Source organism: Schistocerca cancellata, chromosome 4 (assembly GCF_023864275.1).
Source record: "Schistocerca cancellata isolate TAMUIC-IGC-003103 chromosome 4, iqSchCanc2.1, whole genome shotgun sequence".
Taxonomy (NCBI): Eukaryota; Metazoa; Arthropoda; class Insecta; order Orthoptera; family Acrididae; genus Schistocerca; species Schistocerca cancellata.
The window spans coordinates 295,958,199-295,975,029 of record NC_064629.1 but is presented as its reverse complement, the minus strand read 5'-3'; the positions used below and the strand labels follow the sequence as shown (position 1 = coordinate 295,975,029).

General features: G+C 38.6%; 1 protein-coding gene across 1 annotated transcript in view; it reads left to right on the top strand.

Annotated features, from left to right (window-relative positions):
* Nucleotides 1-203: 203 nt before the first annotated feature.
* Nucleotides 204-16,831, top strand: part of LOC126184173 (probable serine/threonine-protein kinase kinX) — a 36,692-nt gene continuing 20,064 nt past the window's right edge. Inside the window, exon 1 of the mRNA XM_049926542.1 lies at nt 204-216. Coding sequence (XP_049782499.1) covers nt 204-216 — 13 coding nt within the window. The remainder of the gene's footprint in view (nt 217-16,831) is intronic.

The following is a 16,831-nucleotide window of genomic DNA, read 5'->3' as shown; positions in this document are numbered from 1 at the left end:
ACCCTTCGTGGGGGCCTATCTCTCCACACATTCGGTATGGCCCCAATCATCAACAGTCTTCTTTATGTGTAATTTCATGTGAACTGCTATGCATGATGTTACTGTTGTTGATTGGTCTTGCAAACTTGGAAGTGGTGCTCTGAGAATGAATGAAGTCCTGACTCAGCTCTCGGTATCATTTTTTCTTCTTATTGCTTCCAACCATGACAGCAAGAGGTATGTGAAAATAGTACCACTCAGAAATTGAATATACACAGTACATTAATTAAATCCAATGGAACAAAATGAACAGAAATGAAATTAATAAAATGCAATCATGTAAATGATATCAGCAAAATATATTCATCAATGATGAAGCTCTAGTGCAATAAATATGAAATGACAAATGAAAATTTGTACCAGACCACAAAACTAGAAGAGACAGTGAATGTAGGGTTCAGTCTTGTGAGTACACTTAGAATCCTAGTTGCTTAAGGCAAATGCTTGTGATAAGTGTGAAACCCATATCTGAATTCTATTTTTTCACGTATTATTATATTTAAGACATACTTATTATGTTGTATGTTCAGCCTTTCTAAATACATTTTATTAATTAGAAAAGTTATGTGTTTCCTATTCTTTTCCAGGCCTTTTGATCTGATTCCAGTTCAGCAGTTTACATGTCACTTCTGATACTCGTTTTAAGAAGCAGCTTCCCTTTTTAATCTCATGAGTACTCTTAGGTTCAACATGCAAAATGTCCAAACTGTCATTGATGGGAGGTAACAGATGATCATTCTCTCTCAAATGACAACCAAGGGCCCTGTTATTTTTGTAAGTGAGCTCCCTATATCATGTTGCAAAATCTCTCCCATCTGGTGCACATAGAATTCATCACAAGAACCACATTTGATTCTGTAAACACCTGAGTTTTGTGCACAGCTGTTAATCTTAATTTTTAGAGGAAATATTTCCTTCAAATATGTATCAACATTATTCTTGTTTACTTGGCACTAGCAGATTAAAATTATTCTATCAACTTTGTTACTTGGTATGCATCATTTGTACTATCTACAGTGTAATGTGTGACATATGTTTCTGTATGATATCTTGTTTTTGATTACCATTTGCTTCCAACTGTATTATAAAAAAAAAATTACAAATAATTGATGGTGGGCTATGGCCAAAACACATAATGTAAAAAATAGATTGCGGCGGTAACATCTGTTTACTGTTATTAGTGACCTACCAACATTGGTTATAATTCTCATATAGAGTAGTAATGTAACAGACAGACTAGTGAATACAGTACTGACAAGATATTTTTAACTACAGTGCTTTTAACTTTCAGTAGAATATTTGTTTCTAGCTATATAACCATGTTGTATGGAGAACATTTTTTCACAGTTGGAAGAAACTGACTTTTCTGGAGTAATTTTTGTAATTTTGGGAAAAAACTGGAGTTAACAAAAACTGAATGCATTGGGACATGGAAGAAGAAAATATATGGAACTCCTATTACAGAACTGGTTAGAGGTGACTCTCCGAAAAGTGTTCAACAGTACAGCACTCTCCCTAATTTATTTCAATAAGAGTCTATATCAGCAGCAGATTTTGGTACAGACATGAAGAAGTGATTAAAATTGTCTGAAATCCAAGTAGGATTTTCAATTACTTTGTCTCATATCTTTATTTTAGAAATTTCTTTGTTGGTACATTTGATTCCCAGTTCATATATGGCAACTGTACTTACTACCTTTGATTTGTTTCTCTGCTTTTTAGTGACTTAAGTGTTTACTATTTCCTTGGCTATGTTGACAGCCTTCCTACAGTTTTTAAGTGATTTAAAATAGTTCATAAACCCAGGACTTTTACTGAATTTCACCTAAGCATACATCTGCTTCTTTTTATTGGTGACTTGTTACCTTTCTTTGGCAGACTACGGGTGGAAATGTTTAATTGCAAACGTGTAAAAAGGTTTTTAAAATTTATCAGAATGATTTGAACATGAGGTGTGATTTAATGACCAATCTGCCTCATTTAATATAGAATAGTAAGTGTATGTCGTTTTAATGGAACCATTTTTTCATTAAATATTTACTTCCATTTTCTTTATTTATGTTCAGCAATTTGATAAGGAATGCAGAGCAATTCGAGAGTCCTAAGTTGAAAGGGAATTTAGCAGTGTCAGTAAATGCATAATTTGTTAAAATATCATCTGTAAGTCAATGTTCACTTATTTACTATAGTAGAATCAGTTAAATTTAATCCAAAGGCAGATTCTTGACTTAAGTCAATGAAAGTAAAGTCAATGAACTTAAAGTCAATGAACTTAAAGTCAATGAACTTAAAGTCAATGAACTTAAAGTCAATGAACTTAAAGTCAATGAACTTAAAGTCAATGAACTTAAAGTCAATGAACTTAAAGTCAATGAACTTAAAGTCAATGAACTTAAAGTCAATGAACTTAAAGTCAATGAACTTAAAGTCAATGAACTTAAAGTCAATGAACTTAAAGTCAATGAACTTAAAGTCAATGAACTTAGCTGACATGATTCCTTTTCATGCTTCATCTATGTTAAAACCAGCAACAATTATTACTTTTCCTCTGCTCTTTTTTGAGTTTATCTAGGAGTCACTCGACTTCAAGGTATATAAAGCATGTCAGGTGGATGTGAAAAACAGTGCAGTCATTGTCATAATGCAGAGATGGAGCCAATTTATCTGAGGTCTAAAAGAACATGATCATTGGCTTTTGGCCAAGGGTGGAACCATTTCCAAAATGGCTAAGTTTGTTAACTGTGCATGTCAAAACGGCACTATCCGAGTTTGGTACCAAGACAACTGTGGTGCCCCACAGGCCATAGATGACAGGGGTGAACAACAGCTGCAGAGATGTGTAATGATAAATAAAATTGCAACTGTTGATCAACTGACTACTCACATGAACCAAGGGCTTAACAACTGTGTCTCCTCAATCACGATTCAGTGAACATTGCTGTGTATGGGCCTCCACAGCTTGCACCTGATTCAAGCACATCTGGTGACTGCTGTCTGTTGCCAGCAAAGGCTGGAATGTTCATGCCAATACTGTAACTGGACGTCCACTGAGTCATGACAGGTTTTCTTTTCAGATGAATCATGTTTTAAGCTTCATTTGACAGATGGATACTGGCATGTATGGGTGAAACATCTAAAAGCAAACATCCTGTAACAATTGTCAGAAGGGTCCAGGCCAGAGAAGTGAGCATTAAAGTCTGAGAATGTTTTCATGGCATTCTCTGAATGATCTTGTCACTCTGGAAGACACAGTGGATCAACACAAGCATGTGTCCATCCCTACATGCAGTTTCTTTATCCTTGGCACAATGGCATCTGCCAGTAGAACAATGCAATTTTATTTTTCTATTTACACATCAAGTTCCGAAGGACCAAGAATCTCAAAGGTCATGGAACATATCAGTAGATGAAATTACAACATAAAAGTAATAATAGACAAAAATAAAGTTTTTATGAACCTGAAAAAAGTCAATCTATAAGTTTAAGTAAATGCAATCAGCAACACAACAAGAATCTGCTTAATTTTTCAAACAACTCCTTGACAGAATAGAAGGAGTGACCCATGAGGAAACTCTTCAGTTTCTATCTGAAAGCACATGGATTACTGCTAAATTTTTGAATTTGAGTGATAGCTTATTGAAAATGGATGCAGCAGTATACTGCACACCTTCCGAAAACAGGTTTGAGTTATGCCGAGTATTAACCAAGTGAAAGCTGCTTATTCTTAGGAATAAGCTAATATTGTTAACAAATAATGACAATAAGGAATATATATATATATATATATATATATATATATATATATATATATATATATATATATATATATATATATATATATATATATATATATATATATATATTTGAGATGCCAATGTCAAAATACCCAGACTTGTGAACAGGGGTTGACAAGAGGTTTGTGAAGTTATGCCACTTATTGCCTGAACTGTCTGCTTCAATTTAAGTGAATGAAAATAAGCAAAGTAGGCTAACTTTCCCATCAAACGATCATTACCTCATATACTTTTCGAACAGTAAAAATGGCAGAATTAAGTCTTTGAACAAGATTATGAACATGGGCTTTCCATGACAGTTTATTATCTATCTGAACACCTAGAAATTTGAACTGTTCAGTTTCACTAATCATATGCCCATTCTGTGAAAATAAAATGTCAGATTTTGTTGAATTGTGTGTTAGAAACTGTATAATTGAATCTTACTGTGATTTAGCATGTTTATTTTCTACAAGCCATAAACATAGGTCATGAACTGCACTATTTGAAACCAGGCTAGTGTTGCACACAACATCCTTTACTACCAATCAGCAAACAGAAGTATTGTAGATCTACCAATAACACCAGAGGACATCTCATTTATACAAATAAGGAACAAGTGTGGCCCCAACACTGATCCCTGGGACGCCCCCCACTCAGCCCCCACATCACAGCCATTCTCAACATTGTGAATAATGACCTTTTTCTGTCTGTTGCTAAAGTAAGAGGTGAACCAATTGTGAGCTGCTCACCGTATTCAGTAATGGTCCAACTTCTGGAGCAATATTTTGTGATCAACACAATCAAATGCTTTAGTTAAATCAAAAAAATATGCTTAGCATTTGAAACCTTCTGTTTAACCCATCCAGTACCTCACAGAGAAAATAGAATATAGCGTTTTCAGTTGTTAAATGACTTCTAAAGGCGAACTGTACATCTGATAGCAAATCATGTGATATAAAATGATCAATTATCCTTACCTACAGAGCCTTTTCAATAACTGTAGCAAACAATGATGGCATAGAAATAGGTCTAAAATTATCTACATTATCCATTTCTCCCTTTTCATAAAGTGGCTTTACTACTGAGGTTCAGGAAACCAACCATTCCTAAAGGAAAATTTACAAACACTACTAAATAATCAATCTGTCAGACAGCTCACAGTGTTTGTGTGTGTTTGAACAGCTCCAGGATGTGTCTACCATACCTCACTGCCTCCCAAACTCCCCAGATTTAGACCCAATTGAGAATCTGTGGGACCACCTTGATGGGGCTGTTTGCACCACAGATTCTCAATGTGAAACCTAGAACAGCAGGTCATGGCACCGGAGTTGGTTATGCTCTACATCCCTTTCAGTACCTTCCAGAACCTCACAGACTTTGCTCCTGTACGTGTCACAGTAGCCCACACTGTAAAAGGTGGTTAGTCAGGCTTTTGACAGGTGGTAACAACAATGTGACTGAATAGTATTTGAACTGGAGTAAGATCTTTTAATGAAAGTAGAAAAGGAACTATCCAGCTATGATACATATTTGAGACAACTGAGGGTGCTACCTTTATGGTTACAAGGTGTTTACACAGCTTGCCAGGAGCTCTGAAGAGACAGTACAGCCTGAATGGCAGTAGGTGGCATCCTCTTGTAGGCTGCTGGCTTTCCTATTCTGGCTGTGTGGTATTTATGTTAACTAGGCAGGTGCTTGGAAGTGAAGATGTGGGCCAGACACCATAGTGCAGCACTCCATTGAAGAGAGAAGGATCTAGGATTATTTCTCCATTTTATTTCTGTTACCAATGCCAAGGCGAGTGATGCAAATATTACTGTCAGTGATGTGACAAACAGCTAAAATCATCAGGACTGAACAATGTCTCTGAAGTCCAATGGAATCCCTGCTCCCTCTCTTAACCCTAATGTACTGTAGATCCTGCAAACAGTAAAATTGTGGCCATTAATTGGAAGAAAGGACAGGTGACACTAATCTACAAAACAGATAACAGAAGCTATGTACAGAAACTGCTATTCAATATCATTGATATCAACCTGTTGTAGAATTGTGGAACGTATTCTGTGTTCAACCTAATGTAGTATCTCAAACTCAATGAGCTACACTTTTTAAACCAGAAATGGTTTCAAAAACTGTAGCCATGTGCAATCCAGCTCATGCTTTTCTCTCATGGCATTCTGAATCCCATGGATTAAGGAAACTGGGTGAATGCCATATTCCTTAATTTATGAAGTGCATGTTGGCTCATTATCACATCAGTTTTTTGGTAGGGAAGAGACAGTATGTTGGCTAAGATGGGGAGATAGCAACAGATGTAGAAGAGACTTTAGCCAGGCCACAGGGAAGTGTGTTATGACTCTTCAAGTTTATGTTGTATATTAAGAACCAGGCAGACAATGTTCACATTCTCAGACTTTTAGTGGATGATACAGTTGTCTATAGTGACATACTATATACAAAAAGCTTTATAAATATTCAGTCATACCCTGATTGAAATTAGTGTAAAGCTGGATACTTGATTGAAATATTCTGAAATTTAAATTGTGGGGTCAAAAAACTCTGAAATGTAATATCCAATGACTGAAGTATCAAGGATTCTAAATACCAGACTATTCTTCCTCAAGAACTGAAACCACAGAAGTTAGTGATGTTGGACACTGAAGTATAGAGCAAAGTCACAGTTCTAACTCATATCAAAAGCATTCTATTGGGTTCTGGTTGTTCCTCTGGGGAGTCTAGTCTTTTTCAGGAATGTTACTGTCAATGAACAATTGCCTCACAGATGTTGCTTGGTGACAAGGTGCAGTGTCATGCTGATACAAAACAGTCATTGTCTCCAAAGTGTTCCTTTACTGGAAGCATTACACAATGGTGTAAAATGTGTTCAGATCCTTCCACATTTAACTTTTTCTTATGCTTGATAAGGGGATTACAACCTAACCACAAAAAACACCCCTGCTCTGTAACATCACCTCCTCTTACTTCACTATAGGTACTATACATGATGCTAGTAATGTTCTCCAGACTGTTCACCAACTCAGAACATACATCGGATTGCCACAGGGTACAATGGAATTCATCACTCCAAATCACTTGTTTCCAGTAATCCATTGTCCAATGGCATTGCTCCTTACACCACCTTAACCATCACCTAGCATTGACTACAGAAATGTGTAGTTCGCAAAAAGGTGGTCAACCATTGTATCCCATTCCTTATAATTCCATACACACAGTCCTTGGGCCAGATGGACTAGTGGTAGTACTTCAGAACCCATGAGTGATTGCTTACACTGATCTCATACAATTTTTTACAACCACCCTCCACAGTGCTTGACACTCCCTGTCTATCTGTTCATAAGATCTGCCAGGTCTTGGTTTAGCTGTGGTTTTTACTTCACATTTTTATTTCAGTCACATCACCAGCTGTCAACTTGGGCAGCTTTAGAAGGACTGAATAGTCTGTGATGGTTTTGTTACTCACATGACATCCAATGGATAGTCTATGTTCAAAATCACTGAGCTCTTCTGAGCAACTCAGTCCACTGTTCACACTTCTCTGCCACCAACACAATACTCTCCACCTCCTTTATACTGGTGGGTCCACCTCTGATGATACCTAGTGGACAATTTCTCCTTTATACTGGTGGGTCCATCTCTGATGATACCTAGTGGCCAATTCTGTGTTACATAAGGGTGACCAGTTACTTTTGGTCTGATAGCTAACCTTTGAGAAACAATGTGTGTTCATTCAAGAAAGAGACAACTTATAATTTCTTGTGTGAACTGTTCTACAATATTGATCAAATATGTGGACCCAAAACAAATGGTAATAATAGGGAATGCTGTACATATACAAACGACAGCAATTTTATGACTTACAGGATAGCATCATGGAAATCCTGATAAACCTCATATGGCAGACATTGAAGATGGGCGGGCATCAACTGTCACATAAAATCCTCTTTACTAAGTTTCAAGAACCAGTATTAAGTGAAGAAAGTAGGAATATACCACGGCCCATCTGTGTATCACAGCTGTAGGGGCATAAACACAATATTAAATTAATTACTGCACACACAGATGATTTTAAATGGACATTATTCACTCACTCAGTGTATTAATGGAACAGGTGCATGTAACAGTTGTTTGTATAGTTTAGCTGTAGATACAGATTTTTGTGAAAAACTTCACAAGTTCATATAATTGAATAATATTTTTGTCTGCAGGACACCAGAGTAAGGTGTCAAAATTTTTCATGAAAATCATTCACATTCCACTGTATCATAAAAACTATAAGAGTTAAATTTTCTAAGATTAATTTGGCAGGGCCTGCTTCCATTTCATGATCTATTCTTATTATGAATTTTACATCTCCCTCCTTATTGACATGGGATCTATATAAACAAAAATTTAATTTCCAAGCACTTACATGACAACTTTATTGTTGTGACTCGGCGATCTTTCAAAGTGCTGCTGCACAGTTACGCATGTCCTCTACATGCGGCGCTGTCTGCCAGCAATGCAGCAGCACCGTCACCTAAGCGATCAGCCAGCCAGTGGCCACTAGACTTGGACTCAGTTATGATTTGACTGTTAAAGTGTCACACGTCTTACTCTGTTACTTGATCTGTGACTTTCATGTATTGTGTCGTCCTTGAAATATATTTGGCCACTTGAAGTTATAACAATGTCAGCATGTATGTGTCCTGTTAAAAGACAAGCTGTCTGGTGATATGTTATTTCCTTTTAAATTTTGAATACCCTGCATCTGTTAAGGAACTGCAGGCCTTCTTGGGGAAAATAGCATACTATCACAGGTTTTTACCGTCTGTTGCTTCGGTGGCTCAGCCGTTGCATCGCCTGTTGCATAAAAACGTGCCTTTTCACTGGTCCGTGTCATGCGATGCGGCTTTCCAGAAATTGAAGACTATGCTGACACAGGCCCCATGCCTGGCTACTTATCGACCTGGCCAACATCTTGTTCTTGCCACGGACGCCTCTCAATACGGGGTTGGTGCAGTCCTTGGGCACCATTTTTCTGACGGTTCTGAACAACCCATTGCTTATGCCTCCAAAACGCTCATGGATGCCCAACAAAAGCATTCTCAAATTGAAAAAGAAGCTTTGGCCATTATTTATGCTCTTCATAAGTTTGGTGTTTTTCTCTATGGAGCCAAATTTCATCTTGTTACAGATCACAAACCACTTGTTTCCTTGTTTCATCCATCAACTTCACTTCCCGACAAGGCTGCACACCGCCTCCAGCGTTGGGCTCTTTACTTGTCTCATTTCAATTATGAGATTCATTTCTGGTGAATGCTGATGCACTGTCTTGCCTTCCCATGGGTCCTGATCTGGCATTTGATACGGACGAACTTTTGTGTTTCCACCTGGATGTTGCCGAGCAGCGTGTTGTGGTCGGGTTCCCCATCATCGGGGACCGGCTGGCGGCTGCTACGGGTTCTGACCCTACCCTCTCCTGGATTTTATGCTGTATTCAGAAGGGATGGCCAGATCGTCCATCCGCTAAGACTTCTGATCTGTTGCAGAACTACTACGCTTTGTGTTACTGCCCCATGGCTAGGGATGGTGTTATCCTCCTTTCCACCGAAAATGCTTCGCCGTATGTTGTGGTACCTGCGTCTTTGCGTGCTTCGGTCTTGCGCCTCCTTCACCAAGGGCACTGGGGTGTCTCTCGCACAAAATCTCTGGCATGCCGTCATGTGTACTGGCCCAGCATCGATTCTGAAATCGCACACATGGTGGCTGCCTGCAGCCCTTGTGCGTCACAGACCACCACCCCGAAGTCATCTTTGTCACCGTGGCCTTCACCTGAGAAGCCCTGGGAGTGTATTCATGCTGGCTTTGCAGGACCTTTCTAAGGTACTTATTGGCTTCTCATTATTGACGCCTACGCTAACTTTCCTTTCATTGTCTGTTGCACGTCGCCTACCACCACGACAACCACCAATGCTCTAGCTCACATTTGCTCTTTGGAAGGCCACCCCTCTACTCTTGTTACTGATAATGGTCCACAATTTACCTCTTCCGATTTTGCGGACTTTTGGGGCCGTCATGGCATCATGCATGTCACGGTCCCTTCGTTCCATCCACAGTCAAATGGTGAGGCTGAACGACTGGTCCACACAATTATGGCTCAGATGAGGAAACTCCTGACTTCTTCTGCTGCTGATGATGCACTTCTCCAATTTCTGGCTTCTTACCGTTTCACCCCCATGGGCGACCACAGCTCTTACATGGCTGACAGCCACACACTACTTCATCTTCTGTGGCCTTCCACCTCACGGCCGCAGGTGCCTTCGCTTGGCCGGTTCACCGCCAGCGACCTTTTATGGGTACGGGGATATGGCATGTTACCAAAATGGAGTCCTGGCCGCATCTTACGACACCGTGGCCGACGCCTGTATGAAGTCCAGATGGACACGGGTGTTGCTGTGCATAATTCGGACCAGCTTTGGCCTCGTGTGCCAGCAACGCCTGTTCCGGATGCCGCTACACCACCTTCGGCTCTACCTGACACTCAGGATACTAGAATCTCTCATTACTCACAGCGCAGTCCTCTCACCATCATATCAGTGCCAGCACAAGAACTGACACCACCAGGAGATGTGCCCATGCAGGAACGATATGACCATTATCTGTTGGAGCAACTCAACTCGCCTCCTTCTTCTACGGATATAGACACATCGCCCATGTCTCCTGTCATAACAACTGGACTTGCCACAATGGGCAGATTGGTGCAAGGGGCCCCAGCAGATTCGACCCCCACGTCTCCTGTCATCTCGACCCGTTATCATCGGGGACACTTCCGTCCATACGGGAAGCCTCCTCCTCAAGACTTTACAGCCAGTCAAACAACACCTACAATTAACAATCTACAGGCCACCTCCATCAAGACCTGTGCAAAAAATTCAAAGGGGGGAAAAGTGTTGTGACTCGCCAATCTTTCAAAGTGGCGCCGCACAGTTAGGCGCATCCTCTACATGTGGCGCTGTCTGCCAGCAATGCAGCAGCAGTGCCACCTAAGTGGCCAGCCAGCCAGCGGCCGCTAGACTCGGACTCAGTTATGATTTGACTGTTAAAGTGACACACGTCTTACTCTGTTACTTGATCTGTGACTTTCATGTATTGCGTCATCCTTGAAATATATTTGTTCACTTGAAGTTATAACATTTATATCCTTGTAATTTATTAGTGCACAGATGGACAAGTTTTGTCAGTATTCAGAAAGTTAGTTAGTTTCATGTTCCATTGATGATTTGCACCATAAATTGTAATGATGTGAAATGATTCACTTTCCTTTTGATCTGCCTCTTGCCAAGATTTACAACGATTCTAACTGGAAATGTGGCTGAACTAAGTTGTTTTAGACGTTTGAAAACGTGTTTTTTCCAGTTTAAATTCTCATCAGTATGGGCCCCTAAGAATTTTGGAAGTTTCCATCCTATTTATTAATTCCTCATCATGTGTGATACTTAATTCTAGAACTGAACATGCTGTGTCTTTTTAAAATTGAGGGTGTGACCATTTGCAGAAAACCAGTCAATTATTATCTAAGAAACTTATTCACCATTTCATTTGTTGTGTAGCTGTACATGATTTTGGACTGATTACAATACTAGTGTCACCCGCAAAAGAACTAATTCTAATACTAGTAACATCTACAAAAACAATTAATTTTGCTTTTTGTATATTAGACAAAATATCTTTTCATATAGAGGGTGAGGTGCTCAAAACTGGTTGTCAGAATATTTTGGGAAATATACATCAGATTAAAAAAGTGGTAACAAACATTGTTCACCTCAAAGAAGGACATTCATTAACATAACATTCGAACCCCCTGCACCACCCCCGGGGCCAGGAGACAGGGGTGACTTTGAAATCTTAAATAGGAACCCTTATTTTTTGTTGCAGATTTGGATTCTCCATGAAAAAATATTTTCTTTCGTTTTATAATAGATGGCGCTGTAAGTATGGTGACATTTGTTGCAAACCAATACTATCTGAAACAAATACACATGCAATTTAGGCAATCAAAATACCTTTATTGATATTTTTGATAAATCTATAATGTAAGCCCATCTACCCTTGCGCAATGCATTCTTATATTACATTTACTGTTGCCCAGAAATAATGACATGGACATAGTAGTAATGTGTTCCCTTTGGGATGCTTGATTTTGGTGAGCCCCCTTGCCTCTCACTATCTCGGGGTGCTTGATTACTGTGAGTCCCCCCGCCTCTCACAAGTGGTTCAGTGCAGCAAATGTTTGAAAGGTTGTCTGCTGTTTCTAATGCACACTGAAACTCTGTGTCTGAATGACAATACAGCATGTATTACTGTTTCTGCACTAATGTTTGCACATTCATGGAGAATTTGCTGCTGCCTCTCTTTGAGGATTGTTGGTACATCCATGTAAACTCTCTCTTTTACCCATCCTCACAGGAAAAAATCAGCAGAAGTCAAATCGGGTGAACATATGGGCCACATTTGAGGACCTCCTCGTACAATCCATCAACCTGGATAGTTTCTATTCAAAACTTCTCAGGCTAGTCTTGAATAATGCACTGGGCATCTATGCTGTTGAAACCACATTTCCAGTCTCATTTAAAGTGGAACACCATCCATTAGTCCACAATGTTGTTGTACATTTGAACAGTCAGATTACCTTCTACAAAGTATGACCCAATTACCTGCATACCTAAAATACCGCACCAAATGATGACACTCGATAGGCATTGCTGTTGAACTTGCCTTACCCAACGGGGATTCCCCACTGACCACTAATGCATATTATGGCGATTCACTTGACCTTGACTCATAAAATTTGATTCATCAGAGAAAAGTTTCTATGAAATGAAATTATCACTGACTGCAGTTGTTCCTGTATTCAGTAGCAGAAAGTCAGGCGATTTGTGAAAATTATCGCCATGCAGTTCTTAATGTGGTGATAAATGAAATGGATGCCATTTGTGTGCATGCAGTATGTGCAGAACACTTCTTTGTGAAATTCCTGAACCTCATGCAATTTGCTGAGAGATAATGTGAGGATTTGCAGCAACACCAGCTAAAACATTAACTGTGTTATTTTCATGTTTATTGCTAGGTACACAGCTATTTTTCTTGGTTTGAGCTTCATCAGAGGAAACATTACCAGTTAGGGTGTGCCATCTTTATTCACTCATGTTGAGAAGTTAATTACTGAGATCAAATTGTATGATCCAATTAAGATTTCCTGATCATTTTTCTATCATAATCCTATAGAAAATTTGCACTGAAATCACCACAGCCTATTAACTGCTTGCTAATATCTGACAGGCAGCACACTAAGGAATCCAAATTCCCCACCAAAAGTTCAAAATATCTCTGTGGGGATTTGTATACAGTTACAATTAAAAGTGAACTATTGTTCAGGATTAATTCTGAACCACACATTTCTACATACAAATGAAACAGAGACTCATTGATTACTTCATGGGGGTAAACAGCTGTAGCCACAAAATATCCTATCTAAAGCATGTTACATGCAGTACCATCAAATAAAGCCATATGCATATCAGATCAGCATCTACTGGTCATGGTAGCATCACAGTCCAAATGTGAAGCTTATTATTTACTGAGTGCTGTCAATTTTAACAAGTGTCTTCCACTGCTCCTCAAACAAAAATGTTTTCCTGAGGCCCATAAACAGGGCTAGTTAAGTCACTACCCATCAGGTGGCTCCTAGGGTTTGATATTAGCTCCTATACTCCTCTCATTGTATGTAAACTATGCAAATGATGTGTCATCAGTTTTGTCCCACTGCAAATACCACATGTACCCTGATGACTGTCAGTTGTATTTAAGAGCAAAACCAATAAACATGAAGACTGCTATCAAGAATCTCAATGCAAAGCTGTGAGCACTATCAAAATGGGTGCAGGATATAAAGTTAAAGCTCAGCCCATTCAAAATCCGTGTGGTACTGGTTGGTCATTCTGAGCTCATTTGCCCAAAATATCAAGAATCACTATCATCTTTAACCCTAAATAGTACTAGTATCAACTTCTCTCCCTCAGCAAAGAATCTGGGAGTAATAATATATGAAAATATAAACTGAGCACATATCTGCAGTGTACAAGAAGACATCAGCTTCATCCCATACCCTAAAATAACATAAAAAGCTCTTCCCTACTGACTTAATAATGAACTTGTAGAAATGTGTATAGTTCCAATTGTTATGTATCCTGCAAGGTCTTTCTCAGAAAAGCTCGTGGAGCCTGGAACTGGTTATGAATGGTTGTGTTTGCTATATCTGCGATATTTGACTCTTTAAACATATTTTAACATCATATGCACAACTGTTCTGGCTGTGTGCAGACAAGCAAAGAACATTCTGTCTTCTCTACTGTCTTATCATTGTACACCATCCATCATATCTCTCCTCAACCTTAATGCTCTTATCTGAACAACATGGCAGAAACAGGCATTCATGTCAGAGGTAAATCCTTTCTGTCGCACTCCATCATTTAGTCACATTCTATGAGTTCTTCTCAGTAGCAGGCAGTGAGCTGTGGAAGTACCTCTTGTGTCATATTAGAGAACTGAATAACATCTTCAGAAGACAGTTAATGACATACTAACAAAGCAACAACAGCTATTGCCATTGTCCCTGTACACACTTGTTACCCTTGTACATTCTTCTTTCTTGTCAAATCTTCCTCATTTTGCAGTACTCTTAGCTGGTGCAGCCTCCTTAAATTTCCTTTCCCTAGGACTCACTATATTGGAAGACACCTATTTTGTACACCTATAAATTCTTTTTACATTGACCACTATCATTATTGTTAATAATCCTGTTGTTACTGTCATTATTATTATTATTATTATTATTATTATTATTATTACTAGTATCATTACTAGTGGCAGTGGCAACCACAGTGGAAGTACTTCCATTGTCAACCTAATTAGTTCACACTATTATTTACTCACTTTGTAACTATAAGCACTCAAATCAATTTAAAACAATTGGTCACATCAAACTTGTTATTTCTTAGACAATTATGATGTAAAAAATCTGCTGTACAAGTGAAATGCTGGTCTGAAGTAAGAGAGGTCCTGATGGCTTTAATCAAATCAGGTTAAATAAATCTATACAGATTTTGTCTAATTTTGATACCAGAAATCTCAAAACAAACTTGATTGATGTGCTTCGTATTTTACATGATACACTAACATGTGTGTGTGTGTGTGTGTGTGTGTGTGCGTGTGTGTGTGTGTGTGTGTGTGTGTGTTTTATACAAATATGTATATAACTTTTATGATGGAAACATTGTTACCAGTGTTCTCAAACAGTTTTTCACTGATTTTTTCATGATATGCTAATAACATTGAGATGGACATATGCTACACGTTTTTTTTATAAAATTTATAAGTGTATATGTGATACATAAACTGGAAACTTTGTTACCAAAATTTCAAAAAGCACTTGGCTGTTTTACTGATTTACTTCAGAGTTTCACATGATACTTGAAGGGAAACGTTGTTACCAAAAATCTTGAAAACTTCTTGACTGGCTCACTTCATATTTTTAACATGATGCAGTAATGAACACTCTAATAGGCATGGGCTACATATAGGAAAAAATTTTTGTCCTGTAGTATTAAAATGTGCATCTTCAACTTCTTTGTCACATTCAGTTCCAACAATGACAGGAGGGCATGTAAACCATTAGACAAATTGTTCCACTCATATTACTCTTTCCCCTTATATATATTTTCAAACACTAAGGCAAAAATGTGCTGTATTGTTTTCTTCCCTGCCATCAGTATTACAGAAAACAGGAAAGTTGTACTTGTGGTTTTTTGGTTTATGATTAGAGTACTAATAGGAAATCTGAATCATCCAAAACTTTGTGATGTGATCATATTAAACTATGCAAAATACTGTTGTTGAAGCTACTATTCTGTACAAGTATCTCTTTTACCCCATATGCAAGTTATTCCAAGTGATTTACATGTTCAATTTAATTGACTTAAATTCCCAGTGAAAATTTCATTTGCAGTAACAATAAACAAGGTCCAAGATCAGATACAGGTGTAGGAGGATAGAAGGATGGGGGACATCTACATCTACATCTACATCTACATCCATACTCAGCAAGCCATCTGACGGTGTATGGTGGGGGGGTACTTTGAGTACCTCTATCGGTTCTCCCTTCTATTCCAGTCTCTTATTGTTCGTGGAAAGAAAGATTGTTGGTATGCCTCTGTGTGGGCTCTAATCTCTTTAATTTTATCCTCATGGTCTCTTCACGAGATATACATAGGAGGGAGCAATATACTGCTTGACTCCTCGGAGAAGGTATGTTCTCGAAACTTCAACAAAAGCCCGTACCGAGCTACTGAGCGTCTCTCCTGCAGAGTCTGCCACTGGAGTTTATCTATCATCTCCATAATGCTTTCGTGATTACTAAATGATTCTGTAATGAAGAGCGCTGCTCTCTGTTGGATCTTCTCCCTCTCTTCTATCAAACCTGTCTGGTTTGGATCCCACACTGGTGAGCAATATTCAAGCAGTGGGCGAACACGTGTACTGTAACCTACTTCCCTTGTTTTCGGATTGCATTTCCTTAGGATTCTTCCACTGAATCTCAGTCTGGCATCCACTTTACCGACAATCAACTTCATATGATCATTCCATTTTAAATCACTCCTAATGTCTACTCCCAGATAATTCATGGAAATAACTGCTTCCAGTTGCTGACCTGCTATATTGTAGCTTAATGATAAAGGATCTTTCTTTCTATGTATTCAAAGCACATTACACTTATCTACATTGAGATTCAATTGCCATTCCTTGCGTCAATTGGTTGCAGATCCTCCTGCATGCCAGTACAATTTTCCATTGTTACAACCTCTCAATATACCACAGTATCATCCACAGAAAGCCTCAGTGAACTCCTGATGTTATCCACAAGGTCATTTATGTATATTGTGAATAGTAATGGTCTTACG